The sequence below is a fragment of the Salvelinus sp. IW2-2015 genome, linkage group LG26, assembly GCF_002910315.2.
Source record: "Salvelinus sp. IW2-2015 linkage group LG26, ASM291031v2, whole genome shotgun sequence".
Classification (NCBI taxonomy): domain Eukaryota; kingdom Metazoa; phylum Chordata; class Actinopteri; order Salmoniformes; family Salmonidae; genus Salvelinus; species Salvelinus sp. IW2-2015.
Window position 1 is genome coordinate 41,859,489 of NC_036866.1, and position 21,477 is coordinate 41,880,965.

Sequence of the window (21,477 nt, forward strand, 5' to 3'; positions counted from 1 at the left end):
AAGGCATCGCCTCGTGATGTAGACCCCGTTTGGCACCAGGCCTCGACGAGTCTCCTCCTTAGCTCTGTCGGTGGAAGGGGCTGTCGTCAGTGCGACGTATGTCTCCCTTCTCGATAGGGCATCCCATGCTTTGCCCCTGACCTGTGCACAACAGAAAAAGAGAAGCGTTGAAGGGACAAGAACCACCTGGTGACCCAATCGTTTGTGTCCCTTCCCCTGGCGATCCAGACCAGGAGGGCATGGTCTGTGACCAGGGTGAAGTGGGTACCCAACAGGTAATACTTGAGAGTGTCTAGCGCCCACTTCACCACTAGGCATTCTTTCTTGACCATAGAGTACTTTTTCTGTCTGGGTATCAGCTTTCGGCTTGTTTACATGATGGGGTGCTCTTCCCCATTGTGTGCCTGGGACAGGACGGCCCCTAGTTCCGTGTTGCATGCGTCCGTCTGGACCAACATCGGCACCCAGAAATCGGGCAATACGAGAATCATATGGGAGCACAATGCTTCCTTTAGGCGCCTGAACGCTGCTTCGGTCTCGCCTGTCCATTTAACTGTTTTCGAGAGGCGGGCCTTGGTTAGATCGCTACGGGGGGAGGCTATAGCCGCAAAATTGGGGATAAAGTGGCTGTAGTATCCTGCCAGTCCCAGGAAGGACTTGACCTGTGTCTTGATGCGTGGAGCGGGCCAGTCACGTACCGCGTGGACCTTCCTCTCCTGGCGCTTGACGTTCCCCCGTCCGATCAAATACTCCAGGTACTCCACCTCCTCGAACACTAGTTTGCATTTCTTGGGGTTCGCTGTCAACCCAGCTTGCCTGAGTGCGTCCAGCTCCACCTGGAGGCGCGTCAGGTGCTCTTCCCAACCTTGACTGTGGATGATGATATTATCCAAATTGTCCGCTGCGTACTGTTGGTGGGGTCGAAGTACTTTGTCCATCAGGCGCTGGAACGTGGATGGGGCTCCGTGGAGACCCAAGGGGAGCACCCGGTACTGATATAATCCGTACGTTGTCGAAAATACCATCTTCTCCCGGGAGGAGACTGCCAACGGTACCTGCCAATATCCTTTGGTCAGGTCGAGGGTGCTGATATACCGGGCAAATCCCAACCGGTCCATGAGCTCGTCCACCCTCGGCATGGGGTAGGCGTCGAACAAGCTGATGGGGCTGCACCATGTGCTGTGGGACTCTTTGATGACCCCCATCCTTAGCATAGCCTCCACTTCCTGCTTCACGGCCTGCCTTCGGGCCTCGGGAATTTCGTACCGTTTCCCTGGGCCAGGTGCGGACAGTTCAATGAGGGTCATGCGGCCCGGCTTCTCCGAGAACACCGCCATGTTTTTCCGATCTACTAGCTCCCGGAGTGCTTGCTTCTGGGCCGGGTCGAGGTCTTCATTGCTCAGGACCACCCCTGGTACCGTTGGAGTCCTCGGTCTCGACCATAGCACGCCCAAGGCTGTCCTCTCGTGCCACTTCTTCAATAGGTTCACGTCGTAAATCTGTTGGGGTTTCCGTCTCCCGGCTGCCGCACGCGGTAATTGATGGGTCCCAGCTTCTCTATCCCCTCATACGGCCCGTGCCATGTTTCAAGGGACTTACTTGCTGCTGTGGGGATTAAGACCAACACCTTGTCTCCCACCTGTAATTCTAGGGGCTGGTTTCCCCGATTGTAGACCTGGGCTTGGGCACATTGGGCCTTCTCCATATGTTTCCTTACCACTGGCCATATGGCTGTCATCCGCTCCCTCATAGTCTCCACGTGTTCCAGCACGCTGCGTAAGGTGGCCGGTTGGGCTTCCCACACCTCCTTGGCGAGGTCCAATAGGCCGCGCGGCCTCCTCCTGGGAGCCCCGGGCTCCGGGGTCTTGCTGTATCCTGGGGGAACCAAACTGAGCTCCCTTGTCCCTGGGTTTGAGCGTGACTATACGGGAGTAACCTCCATTCCCCCAGTCCCCTCTCCCGTGTGCTGCCCTTCTGGCAGCTTTATGGGACTCATCCAGCTGGAGAGCAATCAGCCCCTTGATTACTCACCAATTAGTCCTGGCAGGAGAGCCCGTCAAGACCTAGCACGTCCAGCAGAGGAAGCCATTTCCTCGTAATGTAGACTCCGTCTGTCACCAGGCCTCGACGAGTCTCCCCTGGTGGCTGACCTGCTGTACGCCACAGTTGGTACGTTTTAGCTAATTTAAGCTAGCTAGTTAAAGTTATTGTAATGTTAGCTTACTTTAGCTAGCTAGATTCAGTATTGAGACATTGTAGTCGTTTAACCTCATGACACACTCTCACCACACACACACATGAGGTTATGTTTAACTTAACAAAAAGAAGAATACATAAAACAGATCAGATTAGTTTGATGCAATTGATATTGAATACTCATGTTGTGTTTGTGTCTAATTGCCATTGAAGAAGAACTTAAAGCCCCATTTGGAGCATCATATTATGAGTCAACACTTAAATGTTGGACTGCATAATCCCATAATGTACCATACTAAGAAATATGGCGTCAGATAAATAAGAGGGACATCTTCACCTTTCCTGACAAGCTCTGCTTTGTTATAGACAACCATAAATAAAGATTAGGAGGACAGGTGGTTGTCTAGAAAGAGTGGTATAGGTTATGTTTCAGCCTCAACACTAATACATTTAACTTTTGCTTTTAGTGTCAACTTGAATTTGATTGTGGCTGTGGAATTTGTCACATGCACCGAATAAAACAGGTGTAGACCTTACCGTGAAATGCTTACTTACAAGCCTTTAACCAACTATGCAGCTCAAGAAATAGAGTTAAGAAAATATTTATCAAATAAACTAAAGTAAAAATAAAATAACAATAACGAGGCTACAGTGCCTTGCAAAAGTATTCATCCCCCTTGGCGTTTTTCCTATTTTGTTGCATTACAACCTGTAATTGAAATTGATTTGTATTTGTATTTCATGTAATGGACATACACAAAATAGTCCAAATAATCAACAACAAAAAATAGTCCAAAACAAAATATTCCCCCCAAAAATTACTTGGAAAAGTGGTGCGTGCATATGTYTTCACCCCCTTTGCTATGAAGCCCCTAAATAAGATCTGTTGCAACCAATTACCTTCAGAAGTCACATAATTAGTTAAATAAAGTCCACCTGTGAGCAATCTAAGTGTCACATGATCTCAGTATATATGCAGCTGTTCTGAAAGTCCCAGAGTCTGCAACACCACTAAGCAAGAATACCAAGGAGCTTTCCAAACAGGTCAGGGACAAAGTTGTGGAGAAGTACAGATCAGGGTTGGGTTATAAAAAAAAATCTGAAACTTTGAACATCCCACGGAGCACCATTAAATCCATTATTAAAAAATGGAAAGAATATGGCTCCACAACAAACCTGCCAAGAGAGGGCCGCACACCAAAACTCACGGACCAGGCAAGGAGGGCATTAATCAGAGTGGCAACAAAGAGACCAAAGATAACCCTGAAGGAGCTGCAAAGCTCCACAGCCGAGATTGGAGTATCTGTCCATAGGACCACTTTAAGCCGTACTGTCACACCCTGATCTGTTTCACCTGTCCTTATGCTTGTCTCCAGGCCCTCCAGGTGTCACCCATTTTCCCCATTATCCCCTGGGTATTTAAACCGGTGTTTTCTGTCTGTCTGTGCCAGTTTGTCTTGTATGTTCCAAGTCTACCAGCGTGTTTTTCCTGTGCTCCTGCCGTTTCTTTTCTCTTTTGATAGTCCTCCCGGTTTTTACCCTTGCCTGTTTTCTGGACTCTGTACCTGCCTGCCTGCCCTGACCTCGAGCCTGCCTGCCACACTGTACCTCCTGGACTCTGAACTGGTTTTGACCTTTTTCCTGTTCATGACCATTCTCTTGCCTACCCCTTTTGGATTATTAAAAAATATCAAAGACTCAAACCATCTGCCTCTCGTGTCTGCATCTGGGTCTCACCTTGTGCCCTTATACGTACACTCTGCAGAGCTGGACTTTACGGAAGAGTGGCCAGAAAAAAGACTGCTTAAAGAAAAAACAAGCAAACATGTTTGGTGTTCGCCAAGAGGCATGTGGGAGACTCCCCAAACATATGGAAGAAGGTACTCTGGTCAGAAGAGACTAAAATGTTGCTTTCTGGCCATCAAGGAAAAAGCTATGTCTGGCACAAACCCACCACCATAGTGAAGCATGGGGGTGGCAGCATCATTATTATTTTTTAAATTATTTAACTAGGCAAGTCAGTTAAGAACAAATTCTTATTTTCAATGACAGCCTAGAAACAGTGGGTTAACTGCCTTGTTCAGGGGCAGAATGACAGTTAGTCAAGTTTCTGTTTTTTTTTCTTATTTCTTGTTTGTTTCACAATAAAAATTATTTTGCATCAATGTGGAAGGCATGTTGTGCAAATCAAATGATACAAACTCCCCCAAAATATAGATTATTCCAGGTAGTAAGGCAACAAATAGGAAAAATGCCAAGGGGGGTGAATACTTTCGCAAGCCACTATATTCAGACCCTTTGCTATGAGACTCTAAATTGAGCTCAGGTGTATCCTGTTTCCATTAATCATCCTTGATGTTTCTACAACTTGATTGGAGTCCATTTGTGGTCAATTCAATTGATTGGACATGATTTGGAAAGGCGCACACCTGTCTATATAAGGTCCCACAGTTGACAGTGCATGTCAGAGTAAAAACCAAGCCATGAGATCAAAGGAATTGTCCGAAGAGCTCCGAGACAAGATTGTGTCGAGGCACAGATCTAGGGAAGGGTACCCAAAAATGTCTGCAGCATTGAAGGTCCCCAAGAACACAATGGCCTCCATCATTCTTAAATGGAAGCAGTTTGGAACCACCAAAACTCTTCCCAGAGCTTGCTGCCTTGCCAAAACGCACCTAAAGGACACGCAGACCATGAGAAACAAGATTCTCTGGTCTGAAACCAAGATTGAACTCTTTGGCCTGAATGTCAAGTGTCACGTCTGGAGGAAACTTGGCACCATCCCTACGGTGAAGTATGGTGGTGGCAGCATCATGCTGTGGGGATGTTTTTTAGCGGCAAGGACATGGAGTCTTGTCAGGCTGGAGGGAAAGATGTACGGAGCAAAGTACAGTGAGATCCTTGATGAAAACCTGCTCCAGAGCAATCAGGACCTCAGACTTGGGTGAAGGTTTACCTTCCAACAGGAAAACAACCTTAAGCACATAGCCAAGACAATACAAGAGTGGCTTCGGGACAAGTCTCTGAATGTCCTTGAGCTTCCCAACCAGAGCCCGGACTTGAACCCTATCGAACATCTCTGGAGAGACCTGAAAATAGCTGCGCAGCGACGCTCCCCATCCAACCTGACAGAGTTTGAGAGGATCTGCAGAGAAGAATGGGAGAAACTCCCAAGCTTGTAGCGTCATACCCAAGAAGACTTTAGGCTGTAATCACTGCCAAAGGTGCTTCAACAAAGTACTGAGTAAAGGGTCTGAATACTTATGTAAATCATATTTCCTTTTTTTTGTTTTTTACATTTGCAAAAATGTCTACAAACCTGTTTTTGTTTTGTCATTATGGGATATTGTGTGTAGATTGATGGGGGGGGGGACGATTTAATACATTTTAGAATAAGGCTGTAACAAAATGTAGAATAAGTCAAGGAGTCTGAATATTTCCCGAAGGCACTGTATTAACCATCTGCACAAGGCTACTACTTTTGCCCTCTTGCATTGCAACACTTCAGCCACTAGAAACGGTGCATATGCATGGTCTAAACAAGTTTGCGGGAGTATAAGCACATTCTCAAGTTCAGTTTTATGTATGCCAACTTATGTGAAAACTGGCGCATGCATGTTTAGGAGCATATTTGTTTTTTGTGTGCATATGCAACGTTTATAAATGAGGCTGCTGGAACCACATGTATATCCACATGTGATCACAACCTTTCACAAACCTTTCACATGTGAAATCATGTGAAACCATATGGTCTGGAACACTTCAAATTATGATATTTCACAGGTGATAGATACCCTGCAAACAAAAATGTGTCATTAGGATGTCCCACACTGTTTTCAATTAACATATTTATACAGTAAGTAGTATTCAACATGTCCTCACCTGGGATTTGAACACACAACCTATTAATGCACGGCCTTCTGCTCTTCCTACTATGCCACCATGTCTGTGTCAATGATTGAGTTCACCTATAGGCATATTCCTACACTTTGCACTTCAAAGTAGATCTCAGCTTTGTTAAAATACATGGAAGAAAATAAATGTATCATAGACTAGTGATTCAGGAGTAATATTAAAACAGATTAATATGCACCATCAACATTAGACAGCTCTACGGAAAACACACACTCAAATTGCTGAAATAAGTAAATTAAATCAATGAGAGAATAGTCATATTAATGTATAACTAAAACAGCAATGCAGATGGGGCTCTTTTACTCAGTGCAGAGACATCTTTTAGGTAATGAATGTGTAGTGGACTTACAAATTCCACAGATTTGGTGGTGCAACAGAGAGATCATCATACTCTAGATGCAGAGGTCATGAGGTCAAGTCCCGTGGGAGTTATACTGAAAAGTCAGCTCTAATTGATCATGTCAAAAGTAATCATATTAATTAAAGATGTTTACACTGTTTTATCTGAACAGCATTACCGCTTACCTTAAAACCCCCATACTATTTCATGACTTCCCTTACAATAATAAAAACGTGAAATGTGTAGTTTCACATGTGGAAATCGAATTTGCACCATCACATGAAACATTTTCAAATTCTGATGCGTGTAGTTTCATGGGATCACATTTTGAAATGTTATCCCTATTTATTTAACATGATATCATGTTTTCTTAAGTATTCAAACGTTTTCACATGTGTAGTTTTACGTTATCACGTTTCTTTTACATGTTGTCACATGTTATCACATGATGGTGATCAGATGTGGCAGTGTCAGAGGAAGGCCCTAAAATTTGTCAGACTCCAGCCAGCAAAGGCATAGACTGTTGTCTCTGCTACCGCACAGCAAGCGGTACCGATGCACCAAGTCTGGAACCAACAGGACCATGAACGGATTCTACCCCCAAGACATAAGACTGCTAATAGTTAGTTAAATAGTTAACCAATATCTTGCTACCCGGACTATCTGCATTGACCCTTTTTGTCTCATCACATATGCTGCTGCTAATGCTTATTATCTATCCTGTTGCCTAGTCACTTTATCCCTACCTATGTGTACATATCTACCTCATACCCATGCACGTCAACTCGGTACTGTTACTCCGTGTATATTGCCAAGTTATCGTTACTCATTGTGTATTTATTCCTCATGTTATTATTTCTCTCTCTTTTTTTCTCTGCATTGTGTGGAAGAGCCTCACGTGAGTTTTTCACTGTTAGTCTACACCTGTTTACGAAGCACGTGACAAATAAAATATGATTTTAATTAATTTGATCACGTGAAATTCATGTGGTTTTTCCATAAGGGAACACTGTATTATTCAGTCCCAGATTAAATAACACCGTATATAGATTCTACAGACCCTACTGAGTACTCCCAATCCCACTTTTACATCTGCACAAATAATCGTTTTTTCACTATATATTATGCCAATATGAAATTCATATACAGGGATTTGCATTGTTGCCAATGGAATAGGTGGAGTAGGGAGTCACCAGCACTCTGTATTTAACCAGCTGCCCAGCACAAGAGACTCAAGTATTACATATTCTATTGCGCAAATCCAATAACATATATTTGTATTTTATTAAAAGTGTATTATTTCATTATTTCCTACACAACATCTTTCAACATACAGTACCAGTATTTGTTTAAACTTTCAAACGTAATGCTAGTATAAATAATACATTATGCAAAAAATGAAAGTACATAAAATCATCAATGTATGTTGTCAAAGGTGGTTGCAATGCTGTGAAAAACAATTGTACGTATATCGAGATTCCACAATTTTGGATATCTTTGCATGCGGCTCTTATTTTGAAAAAGAGAATCCGCGATCGTGACGCCAGCATCCTGCTACTTGAAAAATGGTAATATCGTTTTTCTAAATTTGGTGCTGACGGGAAATCAACATCTCGCGCGTTTTCGACATAGTCTGGAACCAATGGTTGAGTTCGTTTTGCATGGCTCGGTGCCCGTATGTGGGGAGTTTGGATTTTAGACCATTCGATTGGTGCTTAAGCGAATTCTCCACCCAACCGGGGAACCGGGGCATGCAAAACAAACTTCAACACTCTCTAACACGTCTGGAATGGGTCTACTAAATAGAAGCAATAAGTATATAGCTTTGATTTGTACATTAGTAGGCCTATTTGTTTCCTTCTTTGTTATACTTGTCTTGAAGCACTACTGTAGGGTATCTTGTTGAATGAGAAACTTTGACGTACAACCAGCGCAAATCTTCATTATAGTAGAACAGTGGTGCTTTCTTGAAATTATATTTCTACATTCAAAGCCCACGCGCATGCGTACATTCTAAAATACGATTTGCACAACGGTCTATCATCAAAGATGGCGGGAGCCTCCGACCCACTGGAGGACATGCTCTTCAATGAGGTAGACGAAAAAGCAGTAAGTGACTTAGTTGGCTCTTTGGAATCGCAACTTGTCAGCCAAAAGACTTCGCCCGCCACATATTCCGATATCAAGCGAGAAGGATCTACGGGCACTGTCAGCCAGTTCTCAGGGAAAGTGCGTGATCAAGTGGGGTCTCTGGAGCCGCCACAACAAGGACACCCAAAAGCGGTGTTAAACGCGGAACCCTGCGCGAATCAGGCGATTTCGAATACGAGTATCACCGCTTCTACCTCTTCCATCACTACTGGGGGCATTATAAACGCTGGTACCAATTTACAAACACATGGAGCCGCATCTCGCATCATTTCCCCCGCACCACCAGGATCGGTAACTTTGCCTGCTCAGACGACTAGCTTCAACAGAGGGACTGTTTTGGGTCCAGCTGAAATATCGGTGGTGACTGCTCCGAACTCAAACCCCACAACAACAACAGCTATCAGGACTCCTTCACCTGGATTACAGAGTTTTAACGGTAGCCCTGGAGCTGTGAAGTTGGTCAACTCGCCAGCTGCTGCTCCCCAAATCGGGTCAGGCGGCAACACTGTTATAAGTACTGCCAGTGCGGGCAACTCAAATATCATTGTGTCTATGGCTTCACAGCCTCCTTCTCTACCAAACTATCCTGTATCTCAATCTGCTGTGGCATTTGTTACTCCCACTGTTACATTGCAAAGGCATCCCAGCCCCATGGCCAGTGCCTCACAGAATGGAGTAATAGACCCTAAGGTTTCTGCAGTGGTCACACAGGGTGCAGGTTCTCCGGGGGCCACCACCTCTCAGGTCATGAACCGCAATAACACTCTCATTAACACTACAATGGTGGCACCCAACCAGCCAGTCTCTGCTGGCCAATCAATAATTCTCGGAGGGTCTCCCTCTCCTGTTGTTGTGAACTCACCCATAAGCCAGGCACAGAGTGTGGCGAGTCCCACTCTCGCAGCCGGGGTGAAACCAACGGTTAACGGAGTTGGTCAGCCCACGGTGACCATCGTGAGGCCCCCCGGTGCTGCTGTGATGACCACCTCCGTGCAGCAGCAGAGACCTGGGCTGGTAGCGAGTCCCACGAGGACTGTGGCACCACAGATGGTCGTCAGACCACCACAGCAGACCACCATTCAGTTACCCCCTGGATTTACCATACCACCCGGTAAGGAACCCCACTGATGTTATCCTGATTCTAAAACCTAGGTTCTGACTCCCCAAGCTCCATTCTGAACAGAAATGTGCACCCTTCAATGTGTTGACCCATTAGTCAATTAATTAATTAAACAGTCAATAGCCTAGTCTGTGCTATTCATTAATGCATTTATTAACCCAATGCTTAGGCCCCCAAAAAACTCAAACAGTAAACCATTGAAAATGGCAAATCGAGAAAGATGTGTGACCTGACTGTTTCTCCCTCAGGTATGGTGCTGGTGCGTACAGACACAGGCCAGCTGGTAATGGTTCCTCAGCAGGTTCTAGCCCAGGCTCAGGCTAAGACCCAACAAGGCCAGGCAGCTGTCTCTAACATCTCCCCCCGGCCTGCTACAGCTACCGCTGGGGCCACCATCAGAGTCGGTACTCCCAGCCAGGTATGGATGGGGGGGGAATCAGGCTAAAGTTATCTAGAGGACTGGAATGGATTATGTCATATCAAACGTGTTTGTTGATCTGAACGACGTCTGTCTGCCATGTCGTGTCCATTCCTCTTTAGTGGCCCAAGTATAGGCCTAGTCCCCCTGACAACAACAAAAAATCACACTGCTAGATCATGCGGATTTTGCATAAGATCGGTGCTGCCCATGTCAGGAATGTTATTGGTGATGATGTAGTATGTGACTGTGTAAGAGCTCATCGTCAACATCAGTCTCATGAGAACATAGATTCTCGTTCGGTCAGGCCTTGGTTATCTGCTGTGGCTGTAGAGTCCCATTCGTGAGAGGTATACTCTGCCATTGGGCGCAACTGAAGGTCTGCCCTTATGTTGTAGGGATGTCCTGCTTTTTCTTCCTCTTCACCCTTTTAATTTCCCTCTCGAGTTGTGCCAGTGTGGGTTTCACTTTTAAGTAAGTCATAAGTTGACCATGTATACCGGTACTAATGTCTGTACTAATGTCCAGTGCACCTCTGACCCCTTGCTCCCCCTGTTCTCTGCAGGCCCCTTGTACAACCCAGGCTGTTCGTCTGGCCTCCCCTGTCCAGGCCAGAATGTTGCAGTCCCCCTCTCCCACCAGCTCTGCTATACAGGTGTGATCACTTACTGTTTCCATGCAGCCCTCTGTCAGAAAACACAAACCTAATTATAGTTAGCTACTAGAGACTCTCAGTAGATTTAAAATTAATTTGTATTAAATACATTTCACATATTCCAGCCCTGTTTTTATTTTTGTTGTGGTTTTAGTTGTTTGACTTACAGTGCCTTCGGAAAGTATTCAGACCGCTTTACATTTTGATACGTTACAGCCTTAATCTAAAAATGTTCTCAGCAATCTACACACAATACCCCATAATGACAAAACAAACATTGTTTTTTTAGACATTTTTGCACATTTATTAAAATAAAAAACAGAAGTACCTTATTTACGTAAATATTCAGACCTTTTGCTATGAGACTTGAAATTCAGCTCAGGTGCATCCTGTTTCCATTGATCATCCTTGAGATGTTTCTACAACTTGATTGGAGTCCACCTGTGGTGAATTAAATTGATTGGGCATGATTTGGAAAGGCACACACCTGTCTATATAAGGTCCCACAGTTGACAGTGCATGTCAGAGCAAAAACCAAGCCATGAGGTGAATGAATTGTCCGTACAGCTCCGAGACAGGATTGTGTCGAGGCGCAGATCTGGGGAAAGGGTAACAAAAATGTCTGCAGCATTGAACGTCCCCAAGAACACAATGGCCCCCCATCATTCTTAAATGGAAGAAGTTTGGAACCACCAAGACTTCCAAGAGCTGGCCTCCCAGACACACTGATCAATTGGGGAGAAGGACCTTGGTCAGGGAGGTGACCAAGAACCCGATGGTCACTGACAGAGCTCTATAGTTCCTCTGTGGTGATGGGAGAACCTTCCAGAAGGACATCCATCTCTGCAGGACTCCACCAATCAGGCCTTTATGGTAGATGGGCCAGACAGAAGCCACTCCTCATTAAAATACACATGACAGCCGCTTGGAGTTTGCCAAAAGTTTGCACCTAAAGACTATCAGACCATGAGAAAAAAGATTCTCTGATGAAACCAAGATTGGCACCATCCCTACAGTGAAGCATGGTGGTGGCAGCATCATACTGGGGGGGGTTCAGCAGTTGGGACTGGGAAATATGAAAGATGAACAGAGCAAAGTACAGACAGATCCTTGACGAAAACCTGCTCCAGAGCGATCAGGACCTCAGACTTGGGCGAAGGTTTACCTCCAACAGGACAACAACCCTAAGCACACAGCCAAGACAACACAGAGAGTGGCTTCGGGACAAGTCTCTGAATGTCCTTGAGCCCAACCAGAGCCAGGACTTGAACCAGATCGAACATCTCTGGCGAGACCTGAAAAATAGCTGTGCAGCGACACTCCCCATCCAACCTGACAGAGCTTGAGAGGGTCTGCAGAGAAAGATGGGAGAAACCCCAAATACAGGTGTGCCAAGCTTGTAGCGTCATACCCAAGAAGACTCGAGGCTGTAGTCGCTGCCAAAGGTGCTTCAACAAAGTACTGAGTAAAGGGTCTGAATAATTATGTAAATGTCATATTTCAGTTTATTTTTAAAAAATATATAAATTAGTGAACATTTCTAAAAAACCTGTTCTTGCTCTGTCATTATGGGGTATTGTGTGTAGATTTTGAAAAAAGATCTAACCAAGTTCAGAATAAGGCTGTAACGTAACAAAATGTGGAAAAAGTGAAGGCGTCTGAATTCTTTCAGAAGGCACTGTGTTACGTTGTGGTAAATGGTTGTTTACTCTCTCAGCTGCACTATGTGTGTTGTGTTAACCGTTGTTCTACTACTGTATAAAGTTCTAGTCATATTTATGCCTGTTGCCATTCTCTCCAGAAGGCGATAACCGTGGCTCCTGCAGGTGCGTCTGTGTCGGTGAAAATGACCACCCCTCAGAAGGCCCAGACAGTGATCACAGGGGGTCAAGCCCTGACCAAGCCTGGTGCTGTACGGCCCTCTATAACCTTTAACACTGCAGCCAGTGCCTCCACAACCCCTACAATGGTAACTGCACCAGTCTCCCAGGTTTGTCAACTGTGTTACTTTACTGACACTTTGCTAGATCCAAACAGTTTACCATGTGGTGAGTTGATTGAATTTTTTATATTGGCCGGTTTCCCACTTGGGGAAAGTGTTGTTTACTGTAAAGTGTTTTGCTATTTTAAATGCCCTTAAAATAACGTTTGAGTTGATTTAATCATGTTTTATAATACCAGAAGTTGTGGTGACATGAGAAGCAAACTTTGTGCAAAACGTATCAATCATTTTCATGGAAAGTCTAATCCTACTCAATGACCCATTCTCCTCTCTTACAGGAAATGCAAGAGAATGTGAAGAAGTGTAAGAACTTCCTTTCCACCCTGATCAAGCTGGCGTCCCACAACTCCCCATCTCCAGACACATCCAAGAACGTCAAGGCCCTGGTGCAGGATCTTCTGGTGAGTCAAGACTCCTATAGAATACTTTTTTACATTTTTATGTGGTTCAATTGTCAGCAGAATTATGGAGCGTGGAATTATGACATTTTTATTTATTTTTGTCTGATTTTCACACTTAATGTCTTCTTTCTTTGATCAGGATGCTAAAATTGAGCCTGAGGAGTTCACCACACGTCTGCAGGCTGAGCTGAAGTCCTCTCCGCAGCCGTACCTCATCCCCTTCCTCAAGGTTTGTTTGTTACCCTTAACCCTCAGCCGGACCTTTTTCTGAGCTCATTGCTATGCAATTGAAATGCAATTACTAAAGTACCATGTAACATGTTACTACAATGTTGTTACTAGTGTAATTAGTGTTACTACCCAGGTATAAGAGCAACTTAATGTCAATTGTTACCTTAACAGGGCAGGCCTGTGTGTACTAATACAAAATATATACATAGTCAATTGTTGACGACATTACCATGTAACCCGTGTTTGTTTCCTTCCGTACAGAAAAGCCTTCCTGCCCTGCGGCTGTCCCTGCTCAACAACCAGCAGTCTCTGCTGGCCTCCACCAACGCTGCGGCCCTGGCCGCTGCCTCCAATACTACCACCAGCACTATCAGGGCCCGGCTCCCCACCACCGTCGGCCCCGCCACAGGCATGGTCAGGACACCCACCACTGCTCTGGTACGACCCTCCCGGACTTAGACACCGGCGACTGGGAAGAAGCGCTGCAGTTTTGAATGGTTCTTCTTTCTGTAGTAGGCCTAGTAGAATTCCTTTGAGGCCGTTGTAAGGTTGTCTCTCTATAATAGGCATCGATACACACAACAGTTCTGTGCTGTGGTCTGTTATATTTAGTGTGTTGTGTTCTGTCTGTTATGCGCCACTTGGCTCAAACTATTGTGAGTTTTCTGTTCAAGTTGTATTTGTCACATGCACAAGTACAGTGAAATGCTTAACTTGCCCTACCCAACAGTGTAGTATTCAATATCAAAGTAGTATAACTAATATATATATATATATATATATATATATATATATATATATATATATATATTTTTTTTTATACAAATAAAGGAGGAAGCTATATACAGGGTCAGTGCCAGTACCAAATGTGCAGGGATACTGTTCATGTTCTAATGGCTCCTCTCTCCCACCTCTCTTCCAGGGTGTGAGAAGACCAGGGGTTCAGGGGGTCCAGACTCGCATGCCGATGGTCATCCCTCAGACCATCCGGCCACAAGGTACTGGTACCGCACAGCGCCCTCTCTCTCTATGCAGACAATGGACAACCTCAATAAGACATCCCGGCGCTCTCGACCTGTGCTATTGTTGAAGGGAAGAGGTTATCCCCAGTGGACACTTGTTTTACCCACATCATTCAATTATTCAAGGCCTGGATGATTATTAAGTGTCTCAGGTGTTAAAGTGTTGAGCTCTAACAGAAATGGACCGGCAGGGGATGCCTCAGGACCGGAATTGAAAATCCCTTGTTAAAAGCAATGCACAGAGGCCCATTTTCTCACCATGCTATTGAACAGCTTGTAATGATATGTTTTGTTTCTTTGTCAGGCACAGTTGCAAGAGGACTCACTATTATTGCAGGCAGATCTCCTGTGGGCATTGGTGCCCAGGCCTCTGCCAATCAGAAGAAGCTGAATGAGCCTGGAGGCGGGACGTTCAGGTACAGAATATCCAACTATACTCTCTGTAACCAGGTTTCCATCCAACCTTTTTATGCAGGTAAAGTACATGTCGGATAAAAAATGTTTAATGACAGGCCTGATGGAAACAGAAAGTTTAACAACAAATTTTACAAATGTCGACAATACAAAATACGCTAGACACGGTGGGATCTTTTTGTGGCTGTAAAATGTTTTATACGAGAAATGTCGGTGGAAATGCTTTTATGCACAAATATTGATATAATAAGCGTCATATCGAAGTAAACTTGGAGTCACGCGAGATGACTTGTTGTGTGACCCTCCCACTACGACTCGTTGGGAAAGCATGAAGTTTATTAGGCTACAGATTTAAATCAGTTATAATGAACTTCAACGGGTGGTGAAAGTGCCAGGTGAGCTTGATGCTCCTTTCCAATAAATATCGACGGTCTTATACAGGTTACATTATCATCGACGCTTGGCTTCCGTTTGACAAATACAAATAATCTATCTCATGTATGTCGGCTCTACCCGCACTGTATCTGGAAAAGGACAACTGAATGCATCCAACTGAAATGTGTCTTCCGCATTTAACCCAACGTGTGGGGGGCTGCCTTAATCGACATCCATGTCTTTGGCGCCCTGGGGAATAGTGGGTTAACTTCCTTGCTCGGGCAGAATGACCGATTTTTTTTTTTTTTTTTACCTTGTCAGCTCGGGGATTCGATCCAGCGACTTTTAGGTTTCTGGCCCAACACACTAGCCACTAGGCTACCTGCTGCCTGTTGGCAATACCAGAGTGGGCACACTCGCTATATAACGCAACATTTGAAAATGTGATGGAAACACTTAACTTGTATTTGGTACATGGGAATTAAACCACACAAGGTATTTTTTATGTGCAAATGTCATCACTCACAGCCTTTTATCTGCAACAAGTCAATTTGATAGAAACATCTCTTGTGGGAAAATGTGCATATTGTTTTTATGCAGATTTTAAAATATTCACATAAACATCTCTCACCAATTGGATGGAAACCTGGCTACTTTTGGTATCTGACCCCATGTAAACCTACAGTATTCGAGGCTCCTGGCACTGTTTGGCTTAGTTACTGTGATAGTTTTCCATGACGCACAGAAACAGATCGACCACAGGATGGCAGCATTTCACACGTTTTGACACAATGGTGGGGTTGAGAAACATACTTAAGTTAAACAAACTCCTGTTCTTGATCTGTGTGTAAATTACTTCATGTTCTTTTGAGAAATTGACATGAAATCGACATGAAACTGACATGGTGTAATTGTCTAAGCAACCACCAAATTTATATTCATGTTTAGCTTTCTTTAATGAACCAGAAAATCAAGATCACTGATTAACAAAGTTAGCTGGCCAACTTAATGAACTTCCTTTCTGGAGCACCCCACTGATCTGTGTATACTGCATCTCTTTAGAGATGATGATGACATCAACGACGTGGCGTCCATGGCGGGGGTGAACCTGAACGAGGAGAACGCCCGCATCATGGCCACCAACTCTGAGCTGGTGGGCACCAAGATCCGCTCCTGTAAGGACGAGGCCTTCCTCCCACCAGGCCTGCTGCACAGACGCATCATGGAGACCGGTATGTGCAATAACCTGTCCTTTCTCCTGAACCAGCTATAAGACCTGAAGTGTGCACTTGTTCACTTACTTTAATGGATTTTAAAGGAAATGACTAGTGTAAGAAATAAGCCTCTGAAAGAAGTGGAGCTGGGCCCTGATGTCTGTCGACCATCAATAAATAACTGACCGCACCTTGCCATCCTACCACAGATAATGGCACTGATTGGCTGCTAATGCCTTTCTCTCGCTTTCTTCCGCTAAAGCCAAGAGGTTTGGGGTGACAGAGGTCCCAGCTGAGGCAGTGAACTACATCTCCCATGCTACCCAGGCCAGGCTGAGATCCATGCTAGAGAAAGTGTCAACTATCGCCCAGCACCGCACTGACGGGGGCAAGGTAAGAACAGGGAGAGTAGAGGTTATCATGAACAGAAGTAGGTGAACAGTACAAGCACAAGTGCAACAGTACATGAATAACACAAAAATAACACATGACCAACATCATGAACAGTACACAAACTACATGAACAGTACACAAACTACATGAACCGTACACAAACTACATGAACCGTACACAAACTACATGAACCGTACACAAACTACATCATGAACAGTACATGAACAACAACATGAACAGTACACAAGCTCCATGAACAACAACATGAACAGTACACAAATTACATGAACAACAGCATGAACAGTACACAAACTACATAAACAACATCATGAACAACATGAGCAACATCATGAACAGTACATGAACGGTACACAAACTACATGAACAACATCAAGAACAGTACAGTCGTGGACAAAAGTTTTGAATGACACAAATATTAATTTCCACAAAGTTTGCTGCTTCAGTGTCTTTAGATATTTTTGTCAGATGTTACTATGGAATACTGAAGTGTAATTACAACCATTTCTTAAGTGTCAAAGGCTTTTATTGACAATTGCATGAAGTTGATGCAGAGTCAATATTTGCAGTGTTGACCCTTCTTTTTCAAGACCTCTGCAATCCGACCTGGCATGCTGTCAATTAACTTCTGGGCCACATCCTGACTGATGGCAGCCCATTCTTGCATAATCAATGCTTGGAGTTTGTCAGAATTTGTGGGGTTTTGTTTGTCCACCCGCCTCTTGAGGATTGACCACAAGTTCTCAATGGGATTAAGGTCTGGGGAGTTTCCTGGCCATGGACCCAAAATATCGATGTTTTGTTCCCCGAGCCACTTAGTTATTACTTTTGACAAGGTGCTCCATCATGCTGGAAAAGGCATTGTTCGTCACAAAACTGTTCCTGGATGGTTGGGAGAAGTTGCTCTCGGAGGATGTGTTGGTACCATTCTTTATTCATGGCCGTGTTCTTAGGCAAAATTGTGAGTAAGCCCACTCCCTTGGCTGAGAAGCAACCCCACACATGAATGGTCTCAGGATGCTTTACTGTTGGCATGACACAGGACTGATGGTAGCGCTCACCTTGTCTTCTCCAGACAAGCTTTTTTCCGGAAGCCCCAAACAATCGAAAAGGGGATTCATCAGAGAGAATGACTTTACCCCAGTCCTCAGCAGTCCAATCCCTGTACCTTTTGCAGAATATCAGTCTGTCCCTGATGTTTTTCCTGGAGAGAAGTGGCTTCTTTGCTGCCCTTCTTGACACCAGGCCATCCTCCAAAAGTCTTCGCCTCACTGTGCGTGCAGATGCACGCACACCTGCCTGCTGCCATTCCTGAGCAAGCGCTGTACTGGTGGTGCCCCGATCCCGCAGCTGAATCAACTTTAGGAGACGGTCCTGGCGCTTGCTGGACTTTCTTGGGCACCCTGAAGCCTTCTTCACAGCAATTGAACCGCTCTCCTTGAAGTTCTTGATGATCTGATAAATTATTGATTTAGGTGCAATCTTACTGGCAGCAATATCCTTGCCTGTGAAGCCCTTTTTGTGTAAAGCAATGATGATGGCACGTGTTTTCTTGCAGGTAACCATGGTTGACAGAGGAAGAACAATGATTCCAAGCTCCACCCTCCTTTTGAAGCTTCCAGTCTGTTATTCGAACTCAATCAACATGACAGAGTGATCTCCAGCCTTGTCCTCGTCAACACTCACACCTGTGTTAACGAGAGAATCACTGACATTATGTCAGCTTGTCCTTTTGTGGCAGGGCTGAAATGCAGTGGAAATGTTTTTTGGGGGATTCAGTTCATTTGCATGGCAAATAAGGACTTTGCAATTCATCTGATCACTCTTCATAACAAACTGGAGTGTATGCAAATTACCATCATACAAACTGAGGCAGCAGACTCTGAAAATTTATATTTGTGTCATTCTCAAAACTTTTGGCCACGACTGTACATGACGATCTACATGAACAGTACATGAGCAACATCATGAACAGTACACAAGCTCCATGAACAACAACATGAACAGTACACAAACTCCAAGAACAACAACATGAACAGTACACAAGCTCCATGAACAACAACATGAAACAGTACACAAAACTACATGAACAGTACATGAACAGTACACAAGCTCCATGAACAACAACATGAACAGTACACAAACTACATGAACAGTACACAAGCTCCATGAACAATAGCATCCTACTTGTCCCTTTTTTTCTTTCACTCTCCCTTTCTCCTGTCCCTTCCCTCTCTATGTAGGATGAGGAGTGGTATGAGCCGTCGACGGACGTCAGGGCCCAGCTCCGCTTCTTTGAGCAGCTGGACAGGATGGAGAAACAAAGGAAGGACGAGCAGGAGAGGGAGGTCCTACTCAAGGCTGCCAAGGTAGAGACACACACCACCTGACTACATGCACACCGGGACTGTGTTACAACCACACTACTGCATCGCCGGCAATAATTTGTTTAACTCCAGAAGAGGAGTGGCCTGTTAATAGTTGCAGTGTGTTTGTCCACCTCATGGGAACGATGTGACACATGAAAACGGAGGTAATTAGTGGATTTTGAACAGAAACCACAACTCCCTCTACAGACATCATTAGACGTCCACGGGAGTGTACACACACACACTAATTAACTTCATGTGGGATAGAGATGTCATCCAGGAGATAATTATCTCTGTGGTGCTGTGTAGATGGGAACTCACCAACCATATTAACACTGTCATGTGGGAGTTGGCCTAGTTAATATGCATTGCACTGCTTGTGATTGACATTAGACAGCACATACACTGGGCAAGAATATAAACGCAACAATTTTAAAGATTTTACTGAGTTACAGTTCATACAAGGAAATCAGCCAATTTAAATAAAACAATGAGGTCCTAATCTATGGATTTCACATGACTGGGAATACCGATACCTTAAAGAAGTGTAGGGTTGTGGATCAGAAAACCAGTCAGTATCTGGTGTGATGACCATTTGCATCATGCAGCGTGACACCTCTCCTTCGCATAGAGTTGATCAGGCTGTTGATTGTGGCCGGTGGAATGTTGTCCCACTCTTGTGGCTGTGTGAAGTTGTGGGATATTGTTCGGGAACTGGAACAGGCTGTAGTACTCGTCGATCCAGAGCATCCCAAACATGCTCAATGGGTGACGTCTGGTGAGCGGAGCGAGGAGCAGAGCGTGCCCAATTTGACTGGAGCGCCGAGCGAGATTCCCAAAGGCTGGAGCGTCATCTGCCTTCTCGCCCGCTCCAGTTGCGCTCCAGTGGCGCTCACTTCGCGAGTTCAGGGCGTGCCCGGCCCAGCACGCATTTGTAGTCTACTTTGTAGACTACTTGTGTGCTGCTATGGCTACTGTCATGGAGTTCTCTAAATATTTTTGTAAAGAAACTGATCAAATACTCAGGTGCAAAATCAAGGTGACTTACAAAGATGAGGACTAAGAGTAGTATAGTGAGTGCAATGATGTAAGGTCCATAACTAAAGAATCATTGTGGAATTTGAAAGACACGTATCCGAAAGCATGATAGGTGCCCTTGCTAAAAGAAGGGAACGAGGTGTGTAGCTAATTGTCATTGTAGCCAAGTATTTATAAACAAAAAATCTGATCACTTAAAAGTTTCCTTTATTTTTTTTCTTTCTATTATCTCTACAATTGATTTTGGCCCAATAGACCTGGCATATTCCAACTTTCAAGGAGCTTTCTGTTTTCATTGGGTTATTTTGCTTAGAAACCTTTATGCTTACAACTCTGCATGCCTGTCAAGAGTGGCCAAAAGGGTGTTTAGCGTCCCCAGTGGCTCTGCAAGAGCAGAGAGGATATTCTCTGCTGCTGACCTGCTCTCTAGGAACAATCACATGAGCCTGAAGCCACAGACTCTGGCCAAACTCGTCAATTCTAAAAAATGAATTCAAAGGCTCTGTAGACTGAGCCTAATAAGGCTTTTTTTCGTTGAATTTGTATTTAATTCTAAGTAAATCACAGCCTATATGTGCAATTTCTAGACTATAATGATTTGATTTCAATGAGATGTTTAAATGCTGAGCGCTTAATGTCTCCGACTCCCTACCAGCCTAGTGTGTCGCACTCGCAAATGCTTCACAATGTATTTCTTTTGTAGGCTATAACCTTGAAATAATTGGTTCCCTGTCTGGCTCTTGACCTATTTAGAGTGTTTATATGCTGTTTCATACGACACGTAGCCTATTTTAAAATGATGAGCACTTCTTACATCTTTTCATGTTTATTAAAATACTTTTCATTCAAATCATATGGTTTGGTTTCAATGCTTCAAACCAAATGGTAGGTCCAAAAATAGATGGTTGTTGGTTAAATTGTGATTTTTTTTGATGAATGGAGTTAATCATGGTGCACAAGCACCGCTCCATGAGCGATGAGCGGGATTTCCGACCGCTCAACTCCACTCACATACTCTGCTGGTGAGTATGCAGGCCATGGAAGAACTGGGACATTTTCAGCTTCCAGGAATTGCGTACAGATCCTTATGACATGTGGGTCGTACATTATCATGCCGAAACGTGAGGTGATGGCGGCGGATGGTTGGCACGACAATGGGCCTCAGGATCTCGCCACGGTATCTCTGTGCATTCAAATTGCCAGTG

At 44.5% G+C, this 21,477-nt stretch overlaps 1 protein-coding gene across 2 annotated transcripts in view; it reads left to right on the forward strand.

The window, feature by feature from the left end:
* Positions 1 to 8,479: 8,479 nt before the first annotated feature.
* Positions 8,480 to 21,477, forward strand: part of LOC111952692 (transcription initiation factor TFIID subunit 4-like) — a 34,457-nt gene continuing 21,459 nt past the window's right edge. The window contains exons 1-12 of one of the 2 annotated variants that reach the window (XM_023971589.2): positions 8,480 to 9,713; positions 9,971 to 10,140; positions 10,706 to 10,795; positions 12,597 to 12,785; positions 13,076 to 13,198; positions 13,338 to 13,427; positions 13,691 to 13,867; positions 14,352 to 14,427; positions 14,756 to 14,867; positions 16,303 to 16,472; positions 16,717 to 16,847; positions 19,109 to 19,234. In XM_023971589.2, the coding sequence (XP_023827357.1) occupies positions 8,501 to 9,713; positions 9,971 to 10,140; positions 10,706 to 10,795; positions 12,597 to 12,785; positions 13,076 to 13,198; positions 13,338 to 13,427; positions 13,691 to 13,867; positions 14,352 to 14,427; positions 14,756 to 14,867; positions 16,303 to 16,472; positions 16,717 to 16,847; positions 19,109 to 19,234 (2,667 nt within the window). In that variant the 5' untranslated portion in view covers positions 8,480 to 8,500. The remainder of the gene's footprint in view (positions 9,714 to 9,970; positions 10,141 to 10,705; positions 10,796 to 12,596; positions 12,786 to 13,075; positions 13,199 to 13,337; positions 13,428 to 13,690; positions 13,868 to 14,351; positions 14,428 to 14,755; positions 14,868 to 16,302; positions 16,473 to 16,716; positions 16,848 to 19,108; positions 19,235 to 21,477) is intronic. The other variant, XM_023971590.2, reaches the window with a different exon arrangement.